Source organism: Poecilia latipinna, unplaced genomic scaffold (genome assembly GCF_001443285.1).
Source record: "Poecilia latipinna isolate Pla-1442-1.1 unplaced genomic scaffold, P_latipinna-1.0 Scaffold1116, whole genome shotgun sequence".
Taxonomy (NCBI): Eukaryota; Metazoa; Chordata; class Actinopteri; order Cyprinodontiformes; family Poeciliidae; genus Poecilia; species Poecilia latipinna.
In genome coordinates, this window is record NW_015113732.1 from 64342 (window position 1) to 80820 (window position 16479).

Here is a 16479-nt window from a genome sequence, read left to right on the forward strand (position 1 = left end):
ATAAGCATGGCAACAATTGTTGCCGCTAGCAGAATACATAGACAGCAAGCAGTACATGCGTGTCCATAGCTTTGCTGTTTATTCTACTTTGCTGTTCATACACAGCTTAAAAATATCAGATGTTTTAGATCTAGACCTGAAGGAACCTCGAAATGATGTCTTCTACATCCCACAGTTGAAACCCTCCCCATTTCATCCCCCCAAAAGGCGATCCTTTCCACAAAATGTGGCCTATGAATTGAAAGACAACTACAAGATGATGCCACAGTTAAGTCGTGATGCCACGACTTGTAGTGGCATCACAACAGAGCCAAAACCTTGGCTCTGTTTAGGAGCCAAGGTGTACTGCTTGGTCTGGTGGAACAGGGACAATGTCCTCTCAGATGCAGATTTGTTCATGCTAACAGTTTTACCTGATTTTGCCTCATTGATGAAATGACTAAATGAGGTCAAAGGTCACTCAGCACATTGAGACAATGACATCTGCTGGATGTGGCATTGAATTTTTATGTTTCTAAAATATTTCTGAACACTCTTGTAACCATTCTTTGTTATAATAGGCTATGCATGTCATGATTTTTAATATTTTTATAGGTATAAATTGGCCAGATTTGTGTAACTTAGACGATGCTGTTTCCCACCGGCAACAATTATTGCGAGTATAAAACCTGTATTTTCACTAACATATCCAACATAAAATGTAATAATTCATAAATATCATGTGTTAGGGAGGTCCAAGGATTGAAATGTATGCACTTATTTTGCAGGAAAAAATTTGGGATTAAACGGGTTAACATTTGTTTTTAAAGTAGTGAATAAATTCACACTGACAGAATTCTCTGAAGATATTTGGCTAAATATCTTCAGAGCTTAACTAACAGCTCTGAGTTATGACATATTTTCCCTTTGGGATCAAATAAAGCAACAGTTTACAGGTACTTTGTTTTATAGTAAGCTACAATGTTGTAACTATTGTAATGTTTCTTAATTAATGACAGAAAAGAAGTATTACTAAGAGGCTTTTATTTAGTACAGGATGTTGACAATCACTTTAAGCCATAAATCAATAAGAAAAATAGAAAAACCTCTCAGAAAATTTGGCCAATTATGAAACAAAGTTTCACTTACAGAGTTTACATATCAAACATGGATACAATCATTTACAGGATGAAAAGCAAGAAATCAAAAACAGCACACTTAAATTATGACATGGTGTATAAGTTGAAGACCTGTTTGTATCAACAAAAACAAGACTGAAAATGACCCACCACCTTTCTACCCAACTATTATTCAATAGACAGTCAGAGGCAAACTGAAGAAAACTGATGCTGCTGATTGATGGGATGGTGAACAGATGATTCTGCAGCAGGGAACATTCTGAAAAGAAACATGACAGCATTAATAAGAGATGATCCTGCTGCTGAGGAGCCAAAGTGCAGTCAAGATAAAAACTCTTTCTGATCTACTTCTATGTTGTTTTCACAAAGAGTTTCAGCTTCAATGTTTTTAAAACAGTGTTCTCACTAGGACACATGCTGCAGAATTTAGTTCTCCAGGTTTCAATTTCAGAAACTTTTTTTTTTAAATCTATTTGAAAATGCATAAGAAAAGTTTTGAAAAGTAATCAAGCTGACTCTGACCTTGAAGTTAGTCAAAACATGTTGGAAGAGGATTTTACCAAAATTACAAATATCCAATATGAATAAACTGAATTTTTCAGTGTGGAAAACGTTGGTGATAATGTAATAATAACCTAGTAATGAACTTTATCTATCTGACGATTTTACTGTGGATCATCGGTTCTGCCAACAGGAACAAGAGGAAACTTACCTGTCTGGGTTTCTGCAGTTACATGTTGGGCTCTGTAAAACACAACACAGCAACTGTTACTCATCTGAGGAGTTTCTGAGAGTCCAGGCTGATGTCCAGGAAAAAAAAAACACATTCCCAGAATGCTCTACTGGGGACAATACTTTTCAGCAAAACATTTTTGGTTTATGACATGGTGATTGTATGCACAACAGCAACAAATGTTGAAAAAAATAAAAGCCGGAAACGTTGCTCTCCAGGTTCTACAAACAATCCGAGTCTTTTAACGGCTCTTTACTAAGTACGGCATTACTCAGGTCTGACTGAAAGCTGTTCTTTGTTTTTTTTGTTTTTTTCATAACTTAACTTGTTCTGCTCTGTACACACTGCAGCAGCTCTTATTATATTTAATGTAAAAAATATATTTATTTAACCAGCAAATAAATAAAACAGAGGAAAGTCCTTGTTTATTATCACTGCGCAGTCTGAGTTATTATTGTCGTGTCATGGTGGCTGTGCAGGCTGGACTACACTGACGGGCTTTGATAATAATAGTCACATTAATTCTTATATTTAATAGTCCAGAAGAGGATTTGTGTTTTCGGCCACAGCATCTGTAGTCAACTTTTCCTTCGACTTTGTTACATTTTTTAAAATTTTGTTTCAATATTACAAAAAGCACCGAAACATTATGAATACACACAACATTGATTTAAAAAGCTACATGGGTATTTAACAAGTATATTTTGAAATTTTATGTTTTATGAAAATATATACATAATATATTCTGTAAGAATTTTTTTCTTGGTTATTTACTTATTACAGATGATTCATCTTTTTTGTGAACTTTACCCTAAAAAGCAATTAAAATAAAACTATATTATGAATAAGATTGTTTGCTAATTGAAAAATTAACATTTTAAAAAATGGATACTTTGAACAGCTCTTTGCAGTTAACTGATCCTGAAGAGCCATAAGCCCCATCACTAATGGTCATACTTTTATCATAGAGGTTTAATAAATTAGATATAACAATATGTGTGTACATTTCCCCAGGTTTAAATGATTGTTTTTATGAAACCATTGTTCTCCCAGCAGGTTTCTGTTGGCTGCAGTCATGTGACCTGGCATGTCGCAGTGAGGGAAATCGAAAGCAGACTGAAGGGAATTCCTGGACTTTGGTTCTGATTCAAAGCAATATCTATTTCAGAAAGATTTTAAATTACCAACTCACCCCAAGTGTATTGTTTGGAATTTCCCGCATGATTGACTTTGCAGATGCATGTTTTGCCAGATTCTGGAGTGAAGGTGGCGCTTTTGGTCAGGTGGAAGTGCCAGTCCTGTTTGAAGGCCAGGTCGGTCTGCACGGGGTTGGGGAGCATGGTGCCATCACACAGGAGGTCGATGGTGATGTCAGGAGGGTGGAAGTTGCTCACATGGCAGATCAGAGTGTTCTCCTTCCCGTACTCTCCAGGGTTACGGCTGTAGATCAGAACCTTGGGTGGAGCTAGAGGCAACAGGGCAAAAAATGGTTGTTATTTTACAGGATAATGGTAGTTATTCACATTACTTCTGCAAATAATTCCTTCTCAGTGTCTCAGTTTAGACTTTGAGGTAATGAAAAAGCTTTGTCAGGCTGCTAACATATAAAATAAGTTCTCAATACAACCACAGATCTTCAAAAGCTTGACAGTTCAAACATTAAACCTTCACGTGTTCACAGAAGATCAATAATTTGACGCAGAGAAGCAACGGTCGAAAAGAAAGACCATTGTAAAATTACTTCACACTGTCGCCAGTAGGGGAAGCTATTCAGCAGTCTGTAACGTGAGAAAAACGAAACTAAACTCAGGTCAAGCTTTTTCTATAATTATTTTATGCTTCATATTTGTCCTTGACTTCAATTCCCGCCAACATTGAAGCTTTTCGGGAGAATTAACTAAAAGAAAAACATATTCTGTACATATAGATTAACTATATATAAATAATGTAAATTAAAACTGCGTCTCTATCGAGGCCTCATCAAGATTACATCAACAAAAAAAAAGACACCAATGGTGTCGCCTAAAACGCTGTTACTGAACAGAACACGAAACTGTTGACAGCAGCAGAAGGTCCATCCTGTAAATAGAAAATGTTTCTGATATTCTTCAGTGTGATGAAAAGTATCATACTGTTTTATTCTATCCTGGCAGAATTAAACAGAAGATTTTGATACTTACAATTTTTGCAGCTCACTGCGCAGAAAACAGCAACCAGAGCTGCGAGACACAGTAGCAGCTTCATTTTACTTCACTTTCTTCTTCTTCAGGTCGCAGAAAGTTTAGAACAGAACCGGCTCTTTCTCCGTCCTCTGATCAATAAACAGAAAGTGCTTCAGCCTCGGGTTGAATACACATCAAATCCCGCCCACTGTGTGACCTTAACCAATCAGGAATTTTATATCCTGGTGTTACCAGGTAAAATATGACCAAACACGTTTGTGTTAATTGTAGGCTGAGAAGAGTTTTGGTAAACGGGTTAGGTGTTTCCGTGTTCAGAATTCTCCAGACAATGAACATAAAAACTAAACCTTTTGGGTTTTTCTCTTACAGTGTGAAAGTTGTAATTGAGTTCCTTTGTTTTCAAAAAAGGAAACGGTCAGCTTAATGTGTTCTTTTGGGGATATTACCAAAACTTCCTTTTCTAGTAACTGGTTCCATAAACGTGATCCTCCCAGTCTGCCAATTAACTCCCCAGCAAATATAAAGAGTTTTAAAATAAAGATTCAACTCTATGTACACATTATACTCAGCAAAGTAACAGCCTTCTTCATAATAATAATAAAAAGGCAATAATGACAGAATACATAACAACAGATGAAGGCACAATAATTGATTAGCTGTAGAGCACATTGTCTTCATGGAGTATGAAAACATTGCATGTATGAAAAGGTTGTTAATCAGAAGAAATATGCCAATAAGTTGGTAAGCTGTCAGAGGACTGGCAGTGATGTTACAGCAAAGCCAAAGGGAGGAGGATGGCATGAAGAGAAAGTCCACATAAGAGAGATGAAGACTGAACTATCTGCTGTCAGTAGCTACAAATCTTCCCACTTTGTTTTATCCTCAGATTCAAACCAACTGAATACTGGACTGGAGAGTCCTTCCAGCTCTCTAGTGTCATGGTCAGCAGTGTGAAAGGCTGCACTGAGGTCCAGCAGAACCAGCACTGAGGTTCTTCCACTCTGGCTCTTCCAAAAGACAGCAGTCGGCATAGAATAGAAAAACTAAATCGCAACTATTAAATGAAAAACAGAAACGGTTTGTATACAGGACGTGATAGGCACACCAAATTATCCAGGAGTGCAGCCAATGTTTCTACAGAAACTAAGTTCCAAAAACCAAAAACACTTCACATGTGAAACTGTGAGCAATCATTTTATCCACATCTGGAAGAGCAGGTGTTATCTCTACCCAACCATTGATGGAAACCTGTTGGTGTCCCTGACAAGCTGTGAGTTGCTCTTGTTTTGATCTGGAGGACATACAGCGTCGATGATGCTATGATTTTTAGCATCATCGTTCCTGTAGGACAGAACTTTACATTATGGGCCTCAGGATCAACAAGAATGATACCCCTTTGTTGTTTAACGCCTCATTTGTTAAAAAGAAAAAGAAAAAAAAATCTGAAAACATAGCCAGTATGGTACAAGCTAACATATGAAGAGCTTAAGGAAAGAAAAAATAAATGGAATTGAGAAAGATAATGATCCCTTTTTTTAAAAATAAGTAAATAAATAAAAGAATGCTGAACTTTTGTGCGGCACAGATTTAGATTTCCCAAAGATATATAGTACATGGCAAAAACAATGAAGGATCAAACTCTGCCACAAAGTTTCACTTTCTGTCTAAACTCAGAACACTGTGCTGATGTCATTGCATCAAACAGGATGCCGTCTCATCTGGATGAACACCCTCTCACAGCTCCATCTGCCTGGGCGGAGCTTCTGCACCACTTTTACAGGCCTGGGTTTGGCACACACTCATGGGAACGTTTGGGGATTTCCACTCGTTTGGTTTTATATAATAAAATGTCTAATTTAGTTTCGATTGTGTTTTAATACATGTAGGTCTAGGAGACATGTTGCATGTCAAAATACAAATTTAATAACTTACCTTTCAATTTTCAGGTGTTTTCTTTTTATAAGGTTTTATCAGCTCTGAGGCCTTTATTTGAGAGCGGTCATACAGGAGAGCAGGTTCTGAAAGAGAGAGAAGACGTGGGGCAAAGGTCATTGGGCCGGGACTTGAATATGACAGCCAAGTTGAGGATTAAAGCCTCACCAGCCGACAGCGAGTCAAGCAGCATGGCGTAGAAATACTGAACAAATAGACAGGGTCCACTGGAGTTCAGTGGACCCTGAACTCCAGGGTTCAGAGTCCATTGAACCCTGAACCCTGGAGGGTTCACTGTAGAACTCCAGTGGACCCTGTCTGATTTGTTTGGGGGAAACTTTGGTTAGAGGGTAGGGCACTTGACTCACATCCTGAAAAGTTGTGGGTTCAGTTGCAGTTTTCTTCCTGACACATCCTGACCCTGTGCAAGGCACTTAACCCCAAGTTGCCTATATCTGTGTAGAAATTTGTGTGTGACTGAGTGAACATGTCTCCAGAGTAAAATGATTCAATTGGGTGGATTGACTAGAAAGTGACTTAAAATGTATCCATTTACAATTTTAATACAATATTGTGATCTGCAATGAGCTGCACAGTGGCACAGTTGGTAGCACTATTGCCTTGCAGCAAGAAGGTCCTGGGTTCGATTCCTGGCTTGGGGTCTTTCTGCATGGAGTTTGCATGTTCTCCCTGTGCATGGTGGGATCTCTCCAGGTACTCTGGCTTCCTCCCACAGTCCAAAAACATGACTGTTAGATTAATTTGTCTCTAAATTCTCCCTAGGTGTCAGTGTGTGTGTGCATGAGACAGACAGATGTCCTGTCTGTCTGTGTTTGCCCTGCAACAGACTGGTGATGTGTCTAGGGTCACCCCACCTCTCGCTTGAAACATTTGCTGGAGTTAGGCACCAGCAACCCTCCTGACCCTACTAGGGACAAGGGTGTACAGAAAATGACTGGATGGAGGGTGATCTGTAATAGCTTTAACAAAAACAGGTGAGTCTGTAATTCCATTGGAATCTGACCTGGACCCAGTTTAAGAACAAATCTGGTTTAACATCATCATGTGAGCTAGAAGAGTGCCCTCCTCTCATCAGCAACCCAAAATATGAGAAAGTTGGGTAAAATCTTTTCTTTAGATGTGACACTTAAGACACACAATCTAGTGTAGATGCTGGATAAATAAAAAAAATTAATCCTTTTTTTTGTTGTTTTACTTAAACGGGCCATTTCCAAGACATTAGCTTATGCAGAAACATATTTTGTAATATCTGCATCAGTTTATTTTACAATAAATGTGAATGGTTTCTTCAGAGATATAATTATGTAACTCTGACGACAGAATAAATGATTTGATTGCACAGTGCTGCAGTGTTTCTTCTCATCACTTATTTCCAGCCAGAGAACCACTTTTAGAACTAATTATTTCATATAAAATGCAGAAACAATTGTTTCTATCTCGGTGTGATCGCAGCTGATGAAAACCACAAACAGCCTGACCAAGGGCCTCATGCACAAAGCGTGCGTGCGCACAAAAAATGTGCGGTCCCATATTTTATGCAAAAGTCGGCATGTATAAAAATTAACTTTGCGTCAAGAAGCACCAAAACGATGTTTTTCATGATTTTAATATTTTATTGCTAAAAGGTAAACGATGAAAATGAGCCGCATTTATCCTCAGACAATAAGCTGACACGCACACAAAATAGAGAAAATAAAAATAGATGTGAAAACCTCGCTCGAATGTAAATAGTACTTTTCCTCAGTTTTTGTCTCATAAAGATGTAACACATTGGTCCATAGCCGAAGCACATGAATTGCATCTGCGAAGTAATTTATTTCTCACTAAAAAAAGAAAACGTGGTTGGATCAGCAGATTAACTCAAACCTGCTGATTAAAAATAACCAACAGGTTTGATTATTTTTAAGGTGATCAAGGTGTGTATACAATCACACGTATAAGTAGCTGCGCAAAGGTGAGCAGCATAATTGTGGAGCCCTTTGGCTCTGGTGGAGAACATCCCCAATGGAAGGATTCAGAGGGAGTGTTTGTTCAGAGATCATATTGATCTGCTGGGAAATGTTGATGGTTTATTAGCGTTTAGATTGCTCAGACTGATCATCCTGGATCTCTGAGCAAAACTAAAGAAGGATTGCTATACCGGTCTTGTGCCAGCTGCAGCCATCCTTCAGTCGAGCCGCCCGCTTTGTGAATGCGCCATATAAAGCATCTTTATTCTGCAAATGTACAACTTATATACACGATTCTACTATTTAGAATAAACTGGTTGTTATGTCTAAAGAAGGCTCGGTTCTGCTGCCCCCCCTTCCCTGAGAACATCTGTGGGCCCTGGAACTGATAAAGCTGGTGCTGAACTCCGACATCATACTCACAATCACAGACAATCCGTGCTTCAGTTAGGGTTCATGGTCTGACACACATAACCCATATGCACGTCACACCTCCTCCTTGTACCCGGCTTGTTTTGTCTATGTGTTTATATGTGCCCTGTAAAGAGCAGAGTTTGAAACAGGCTGTTTTCCCCCCTCTCCTTACCTGATGTTTTTCCTCATTTCCTCTGCAAGGCGGCGCCTGTCGGGCTGCGAGGCCTCAGCCAACTATTCGCCCTCTCCTCCTCGTGTTGTGGATGGTTGTACTGGAATTGCAATTTTGTTGCCTTTCTGACAATGACAATAAAATTCTTCTGATTCTGATTGTCCACTTTTCCCACTCGAAGGACCCTCTGACTCGGTCTTTAAATCCCGGCTGAACGCGCTACTGTTCAGACAGGCATTTGCACGATCTCATTTTTTTTTATTTGCATTTGTTTTTGTCTTTAAAATGTATTTTTATTTTTGTGAGGTGACATTATGTGCCCTCAAAGCACCTTTTAAATAAAATATATAATTATTAGTATTACTATAAATACTTGAACTGCCTCAAACAAGGACGTTGCCATGGTTATTGCTTCACGTGGTGGCAGACTTCCGGGTATTTATACAAATTCACATATGCATTTGTGGGTGGCGACAGGGTGGACCAGCAGCTGCGCTCTATTTCCCGCAAATTAGGATTTATAAAGGAAAGGTGCGCGGCCACCTGCGTGCGCACGGCTTTATGAGTCCGATTTTTTTTGTGCGCCGCACTTTTCTAAATTTTTCTGTACTCTAAGTTTTAGTGTCAAAACTGCGCAGTCTTTTATGCATGAGGCCCCAGAACTTTACTTTCATTTTTATCAGAATGTGTTCCAGCATCAAATCCTGCTCATACTGCCCAACTCTCAAATCTGCTTAGAAGAACTTTCAAAGTGCGACACCTTGTGGTCATTTTTGCGATCTGCATTATTTCGTGTCTGTATGAAAGCACCGAGCAGCTGCACATGGTTTCATTAGTTTATTAAGTTGTAGAAAACAGGAGGAGCGCTGCAACACGGAGTGGAAGGCGCTGAAGTGAATTCATGATGCTGCTGCTATGGTGACGGCCTCAGATTTCCCACTGCTCTGCGCTGCACATGACACATGAACAGAACCGTCCCTGGAACACACAGACAAGAATTCTCCACAACTGTGAACTGAACTGAGCACACTGATGCTTCAGAGGACACACACCTTTTCATGGTGACCACAGCATCAATGCTGTGGTTCTCTTCACTGGGCTGCAGGTCTCTTAAAATAATCTGGATATTAAACACAAACATGTGCAAGTACTTAGATGGTGCATAATATTTTCGTGAATTTGCACAATTTTTCTTTACCTTCAGTGAAAATGTGCAGTTGCGTGGCAAACTTTTTCAGTCAGCAATATCAAACTGCAAAGTACTAAAACTCACCTGAATACAAAACTACAATTCTGATTACCTTGGATAGTTTTTGGGGCTGCTGCGCGGTGACCCTCTGATAAACCTCCAGGCAGAGGGAGGACAGTCTGCCCTCGGCGGAGAAGGTGTGGTGTCTGCGAGCAGGAAGGGGAGTTCCCACAGGAAGTAGAACGCTAAACGTCTCAGCTCCTGAATTATCCACTTCCTGCAGCACAAAGCAGAACATTTTCATCCTAATCCTCATTTTATAGAACTGAATGAAAGAGGATGTCTTTCGTTTTATATCTTTATTTTACATCTCAAACGATAAAAAAGCTAATTCCATAGATTCCACTATTTTAAGAGGGAAAATGAGTAACTACTTAACTTGCTATTTCTGTTTTGGAATGTTGTCACAATATGACAAAATTTTATCCACTACATAGTAATATATATAAAGGTCATATTCCAAAGGGAAAGCCATCCATGCTGTGCAGATGGCTCAGTGCAGACGACTCAAACAGATGAGGATACCTTCAGGAGGATGTCAGCAGCAGAAACATCCACGGCAACAGACTCCTCCTCCGGGGCAAGGCTGTCCCGGCCAACCAGAAGCCCTGCCTCCATGGCCGCTCCCACGGCGATCACCTCATCCGGAGGGGCTGAGTTCAGCAGCTCTATGTCCGGGAACATCTCACGGATCATTTGTTGGAGGCGAGGGATCCTGGACGATCCGCCACAGAGAACCACCTAAAACAAAAATGGCCGCCCAACTATGTTCATATCCATGATTTATGTTTCTCAGCTAATACAAATGCCAGAATTCAGATTTGCAGATGCTCAGCAGGCAGTCGCTGGTAAACAAGCTGGTTTTTCAGAGTGGAAAGTTTAGTGGAAGGAGAAGTGGATCCTTATTAGGATCCAACCATGCAAACAATCAAAGTTGCATGCAAGTGTGCAACTTTGAATGCCTCGCAGCATGAACAGACCAAACACCTAGCTAAGTACTAGTCAGGTTTAGCAGTAAATGTCTTAAGCGCAACTGATAGCCATACAAGATCATTTTTCCATAATTGGGTTTTTAATTAATTAGGTCAAAATTAATATAATATTTGAAGTACATCAGAACATTTTATTTTTCCTCTCAAAATGAACCTGTTATTTTTTGATGTGCTTTGCATGAAGCTGTGCCTGGGTCAACCTGTCTTACCTTGTTGATGTCTCCAGCAGAGAGTCCCGCCTCGTCCAGCAGCGACCTGATTGGCTGGATGCTTTTGTTGAACAGTGTGGAGCAGAGCAGCTCAAATCGAGCTCTGTAGGAAACAAACCAAAAGGTCAAACCGTAACGAAATGAAACAAATATCGAGATGAAACGCCCTCGCTGGCACCTCACCTAGAAACAGCGCACTCAAAGTCTACGCCGTCATGCAGGGAATCAACGAAGCAGTTGGCTGACCCCAGGGAGGACAGAGAGTGCTTGGCCATGTCTGCACTGTTCATGAGCTTCAGCAGGGCCCGCGGGTTACAGCTCACATCGTGTTTAAAGGTTCTGCACAACAACACAGACATCTTAGCCCAGTGAAAACCAGCTTGGTTCAACGCTTTGCTACTGGACTTACTAAAAAACCATTCCATTCTGGAGGCCTGGACTCTGTTAAAGTTTTACATTTTACCTAGTCGCTAATGTTTGCATGTGATGTATGTAGTGCACCAGTTTACCAGAAATTTTTTGCACTCTCAGAGAAGGGTCAATCCAAATGAGGTGGCTGTTAATATTAATTTAATATTTGGAAGTGTAACCAGCATGGACTGAACAGCTTCCTTCACTGTCATCACTAAAACTACAGGCAGACTACGATTCTAAAACAGAGCAGAAAATCAACATCATCATTCAGTCCTTCTGTTTGCTGATTAGAAATTCAAGTGAATGGGAGAAAGCCCAAACTGGTCTGTAAACCAGAATATTTTTATGGAATTGCACAGGAAGGCAACAGCCCGGCTGTTGCCTTCCTGTGCAACAGCCGGGCTGCCATGACGGCTGAGAAAAACAGTCCAGAGAAAAGAGGTTCCCAGTTTATACAGCAACTCTCAATATTTTCTACATTATGCAAATGCTATCTGGAATTATGGGAACATTTGGACTCTCCAGTCCAGATGAACTGGTGATGAAGTTGAGATGCACATGTTCTTATTGATTTGAAATATTTCTATTATTAGCTCACTAACCCATCAAGATTTAACCCTAGCATAGATAGCAAAGATACAAACCCATAATTTACAAATTATCAAGAAGATAATTATTTTGGTCATAAGAATCTAAAAGTGAAACTCACACTATGAAGATTCAATATCCTGCATCGCTGGTCTGATATAACATTTTGAGTTTTTATTTCAGCAAATGTTAATTTCAACATGAGCAGAAATAAATACTTGATATGCATTATTCTGATAAAAAGAACTTTAAAAAAAGCCATTAACTGAATGTTCTTCTCTGTGTTTAATGGACCTGACTTGTGTTGTTCTTTGTGACGGTAGCTACCGTTTGAACTCGGAGGCCAGGTGCTGAGCCAGGGCCTGGGTGAAGCTCTCCCCCCCGATGCTGTGGTCCGTCCGGGTGCTGACCACCCGCAGCATACCCCCATTCACCTGCAGCACCGTCACACTCAGGGATGTCCCCCCAAGCTTATACACCAGGACGTGACTGAGACAAAACCACAAGGTCAAACATCAACACTCACTCTACACAGGAGGAAGACGATTCATTTAGAATTCAGATCAGACTCAGTAAGCTGAACCTCTTCAGCACAGCTCAGACAAATGAAAAGGCTGAGCAGCAGCCAGTGACGCCTAAAGCAATTTAGCTTTTAAGAACGACTGTTGAGGCACACTAATTGACCAATTTATTAGGTACCCCTGCTTAATTGCTTGTTAAAATAGATGTCTAATCAGCCTTTTGACATTTCCTCTGTTGTTTTCCAGGCGTTCTGCAGACATTTCCACCCTGTACCTGTTCCCAGAGGAGTAGTCCTGTCCCACGTTGTAGGCCAGCAGAGCAGCAGCAGGTTCATGGATCATCCTCAAAACATGGAAGCCTGCAGCTTCAGCTGCCTCTCTGCAAAACAACGTTTTGAAGCATATTTCAGAAAACTTCCAGATTGTTTTGCCTACTAAACTGCAGCAGTTAAATGTACTACTGTCAATTAAAGAAACATGGACACCATACATTTGTCCCTCAAAGCCATAAAGGTGGGGGAAATATAGTAATAAAACAGAAATTAATGAAAATAAAATATTCTTACCTCAAACTACGCTTCTGAGCATGTACAAACTCAAAGGGAACAGTAATAACGGTGTCAGTCACATCAGAGCCCAGAGCTGACTGAGCCGTTTCTGGGGAAAAGCAAAGAAGTCATCTGATTGGCTGTTTCTACGGACAGGGTGCATTTAATTCACACTACCTTTCATCTTCTTGAAGATGAGCTTTGCAACATCCTCTGGTGCCACAAGCTTTGTATGCTCTCCACAGGTGATCTCATAATATGGCATCTGCTCTCTGTTGATAACCTGCACACAAACCACAAGTCAGATGGAGCCACAGCTTTGTCTCTGTTGGCAAAGCGCATTTTCGGAAAGAAACCAAAGTCCTATTCCAAGTAGAGAGTGGTAGAAGAAATAAAAATAATGATAATTAAGAAAATGTATCACCAGTCAAAAAAAGAAGGAACCAGGTGAATGTGTGCCTGATGATGGGATGTTTTACATGACAGTAGCATTATTATAGCAAAAGTCAACTGATGATAATTGATGATAAAACTGGCCTGTTTCTTTTTATGTTTTTGTCACTCTAGCTCTTATGTGGGTTGAAGAGTGGCATATGATGGAAACATTTAAATAATGGAAATAACCAAAAAATAAATACATAATTAGACTTCTTTCTCTTAATGTGACTGCCACAACATACCTGGCATTTGGTCTCTGTTTTGTGTGTTTGTGTCACAGGATCATCGAATCTAAATCAAGACAGAGAAAAGAACTCTATTATTGTCCAGAGCTGTTGTCAAGGAGCCGTTCTTCCCCTCAGTCCAGCTAAATAAAGCCTGTTACATAACCGTCTCTGAAAAGACGACTTCAAAATGTTCAGTAAATATCCATAACAGAAAATTTGTAGTAATTTCTAAAGAACTGCAGGTTGTTTTCCGTTTTAGGTTTTTAAATAGACAAAACATAAAACATGTACAAACAGAGGACTGATACATTTTCTTCTATGGTATGTTGATGTTTCTGTTATGGAAACAAACAATTTCCACGGTAATAATGAGAATATATATATATATATATATATATATAACTTATAGTTGATACGAGTCTAACAAATCTGCCTTTGTTAGATACATACATTAAAAAAAGAAAGTCTGTGGAAAAAAAATAGACAAAAGTCAAAAAAAGTGATTGCTGTCGCTTTACACATTTAATAATAATTCAGATTTTGGCCTGCAGGTCTGATCAGAGCCATTGTTCTACCGAAGCTACATAAGCTGCAACAAAACACTCCTCTGGTGACCTACCTTCTCCCCAGAACCTGCTTCACCTTAACAACTGTGTTGGCCGCATTTCGGACCTGACCTTGCTTTGCTGCTATTCCCACAATCTGCAAACGAACAAACAGTCCACATGGAATTAACAAGAATGACAGCTTCAGAACGCCAGAAAAGACACAAAAAGGATTCTGTTGGCAATAAATTTAGGAGAGTAAATAAGATTGGTAAAATGAAAAGCAGAACTAAAAGACTCACCTGCTCAGTATCTCTGTAGCCCACCACAGCTGGAGTGACTCTGTCTCCTGCATCGTTAGCCACCACATCAGCACGCCCCTCCTAAGACACACATTTTACTTCATTAAAACAAAAAATGAAAACAGGAAACAAAGAAGACAACTGGCATGACTGCCATCAGGACACTGGCAGCAGTCACGTGGAGGGAGGTCCTTACAGGGTCCGGCAGGCTTATAACACACTGGGGGGACCCTGTCAGAAGTGTAGCTCGAGTACATTTCATGAAATAATCTGATGACAAAAAATACTTTTATACAATGAGGTTTTATGAGCTTAGTGAGCCAAGCTTTTGAGACCAAAGCAAGGGGAACAGGGTAGAGTACGCTGACAGGAGGCAGCGACAGTAAAGAGGACGAGGATTTGAAAAGATATGAGTTAATCAGCTCTAGGGATTAAGTGGAGCCCTGGCCTGCACACTGCTGGATGATATTCCAGTTGCACATTGAACATGATTATGGACACATTGTACACAATATAGTGGCTGCTGGTCATCTTCTACATAGAGTCTATCCCTTGTTTGTCCAGAACTGTGTGGTTTGGCTCATCCACAAACAGGACAGGTACAACTGTAGAGAGGGTCAGCAGGAATGACTAGCCCTCCATCCAGGACTGGAACAGGTCAAGGGTCAGGCAAAGGAAATCTTAAATCTCTGCTGACCCCACACATCCCAGACACAAACTTTTCAGCCTTTTATCTTCAGGCCGACGCGACAGAGTATGACTTGCGTGTGTGTGTGTGTATATATATATATATATATATATATATACACACACACACACATGTATATATGTTAAATGCATTCACTGAGAGCAAAGCAGAACTGAAGTCAAATTTATTCTGTGTGCACAAACTTGGTAAATAATGCAGATTCTAATAAATATGTATGTCATTATAGGTAGTGTTAAAAGTATAAATATGAATGTGTAGAACATATAACATCATCATATATATTATAGAAGAATCATAAATATATAAATAGTAAGGATCATTCAGGAAACAGAACTTCCTGAATGATCCTTAACAGCTGGAAGCTGTTAAGGATCACAAATTATAGGTTTGTTATCCAGGTTCAACTTTTAAGAACCTGGGTTTATTTTTTTAAGCACATTAAAATTAAAAAGTTGTGTCCTAATTTATAACACATTAACATAATAAGTTAAATTCCTTATTAAAAAGTAGAGGTAACAATAACGTTACAGATTCTGGATCAGTGACTGACAGCATTACCCTCCCAACATGGCGACCTCGTCGACGTGTGTAACTGTTAGCGTGTACACATTATATAGCTTCCCTCTGAGCTGAACCTGGCCGGTCTTCCACACACCTGGACCCCCTCACTCCTCTCTGATCTTCTAGCCTCTTGGTTCTCCCAACTTCTTTTCTTCTCTGAACGACCACTAGACTGCTGCTGCTAACGCTTACATTTTACCACGACGCCATCCATCATTTCCGGAACTGACATCACTGCTCGTCCTCCCCGCGAAAAGCAGCGTGGAGCTCAGCTCTGAAAGATTTTAGGTGGTAAAAGACTGCGAGTCGCTCACCTTAAACACGGCCACACAGGCACAAGTATAACCAAAATGAATCCCAATCGCAGACATGCTGGAAAACATGGACTTCCTCTTCTTCTTCTTTCGGAGTTTACCAGCGGTTTAACTTGCACTATTGCCTCCCTGTGGTTTTGTTGAGCATTACTGCCCACGTGCCACTTTTTTCATAATCATTCAGTGATTCTTGAGAATAGGGACAAAATGGATTTTAATTTTCCCATTTTTTTTATATATTATTTCTCAATCTTATGTATGCAAATATGTCAAATAATGTTTTGGAAATGTAAAAATGTGCAGCCTCCAAGTTGCAACATTTTTTTTTTAATTACATTTT

The 16479-nt window shown here is 39.9% G+C and overlaps 2 protein-coding genes across 2 annotated transcripts; both read right to left on the bottom strand.

Moving 5' to 3' along the window:
• Positions 1-1006: 1006 nt before the first annotated feature.
• On the bottom strand, positions 1007-4177 carry b2m (beta-2-microglobulin). The gene is made up of 4 exons (XM_015052520.1): positions 4032-4177; positions 3044-3316; positions 1831-1862; positions 1007-1377 (listed from the first exon to the last, which is right to left on the bottom strand). The coding sequence occupies exons 1-3, from the start codon at positions 4093-4095 to the stop codon at positions 1849-1851; spliced, it is 351 nt and encodes a 116-aa protein (XP_014908006.1). The 5' UTR covers positions 4096-4177; the 3' UTR covers positions 1007-1377; positions 1831-1848.
• Positions 4178-9344: 5167 nt separating this feature from the next.
• Positions 9345-16270, bottom strand: hspa14 (heat shock protein 14). The gene is made up of 14 exons (XM_015052519.1): positions 16140-16270; positions 14556-14636; positions 14328-14410; positions 13724-13772; positions 13221-13326; positions 13062-13152; positions 12770-12874; positions 12302-12463; positions 11156-11311; positions 10973-11075; positions 10297-10512; positions 9824-9988; positions 9575-9642; positions 9345-9500 (listed from the first exon to the last, which is right to left on the bottom strand). The coding sequence occupies exons 1-14, from the start codon at positions 16206-16208 to the stop codon at positions 9422-9424; spliced, it is 1533 nt and encodes a 510-aa protein (XP_014908005.1). The 5' UTR covers positions 16209-16270; the 3' UTR covers positions 9345-9421.
• Positions 16271-16479: the final 209 nt, after the last annotated feature.

Excerpts from the sequence above, each read along its gene's own strand:
- hspa14 (XM_015052519.1), bottom strand. The coding sequence starts at position 16,208 with ATGTTTTCCAGCATGTCTGCGATTGGGATTCATTTTGGTTATACTTGT. Across the intron at positions 13,153-13,220 it reads CATCTTCAAGAAGATGAAAG|AAACGGCTCAGTCAGCTCTG; the intron begins GTAGTGTGAATT and ends GCTTTTCCCCAG. Across the intron at positions 9,989-10,296 it reads CTGCTGACATCCTCCTGAAG|GAAGTGGATAATTCAGGAGC; the intron begins GTATCCTCATCT and ends TTTGTGCTGCAG.
- b2m (XM_015052520.1), bottom strand. The coding sequence starts at position 4,095 with ATGAAGCTGCTACTGTGTCTCGCAGCTCTGGTTGCTGTTTTCTGCGCA. Across the intron at positions 3,317-4,031 it reads CGCAGTGAGCTGCAAAAATT|CTCCACCCAAGGTTCTGATC; the intron begins GTAAGTATCAAA and ends TGTTGCCTCTAG.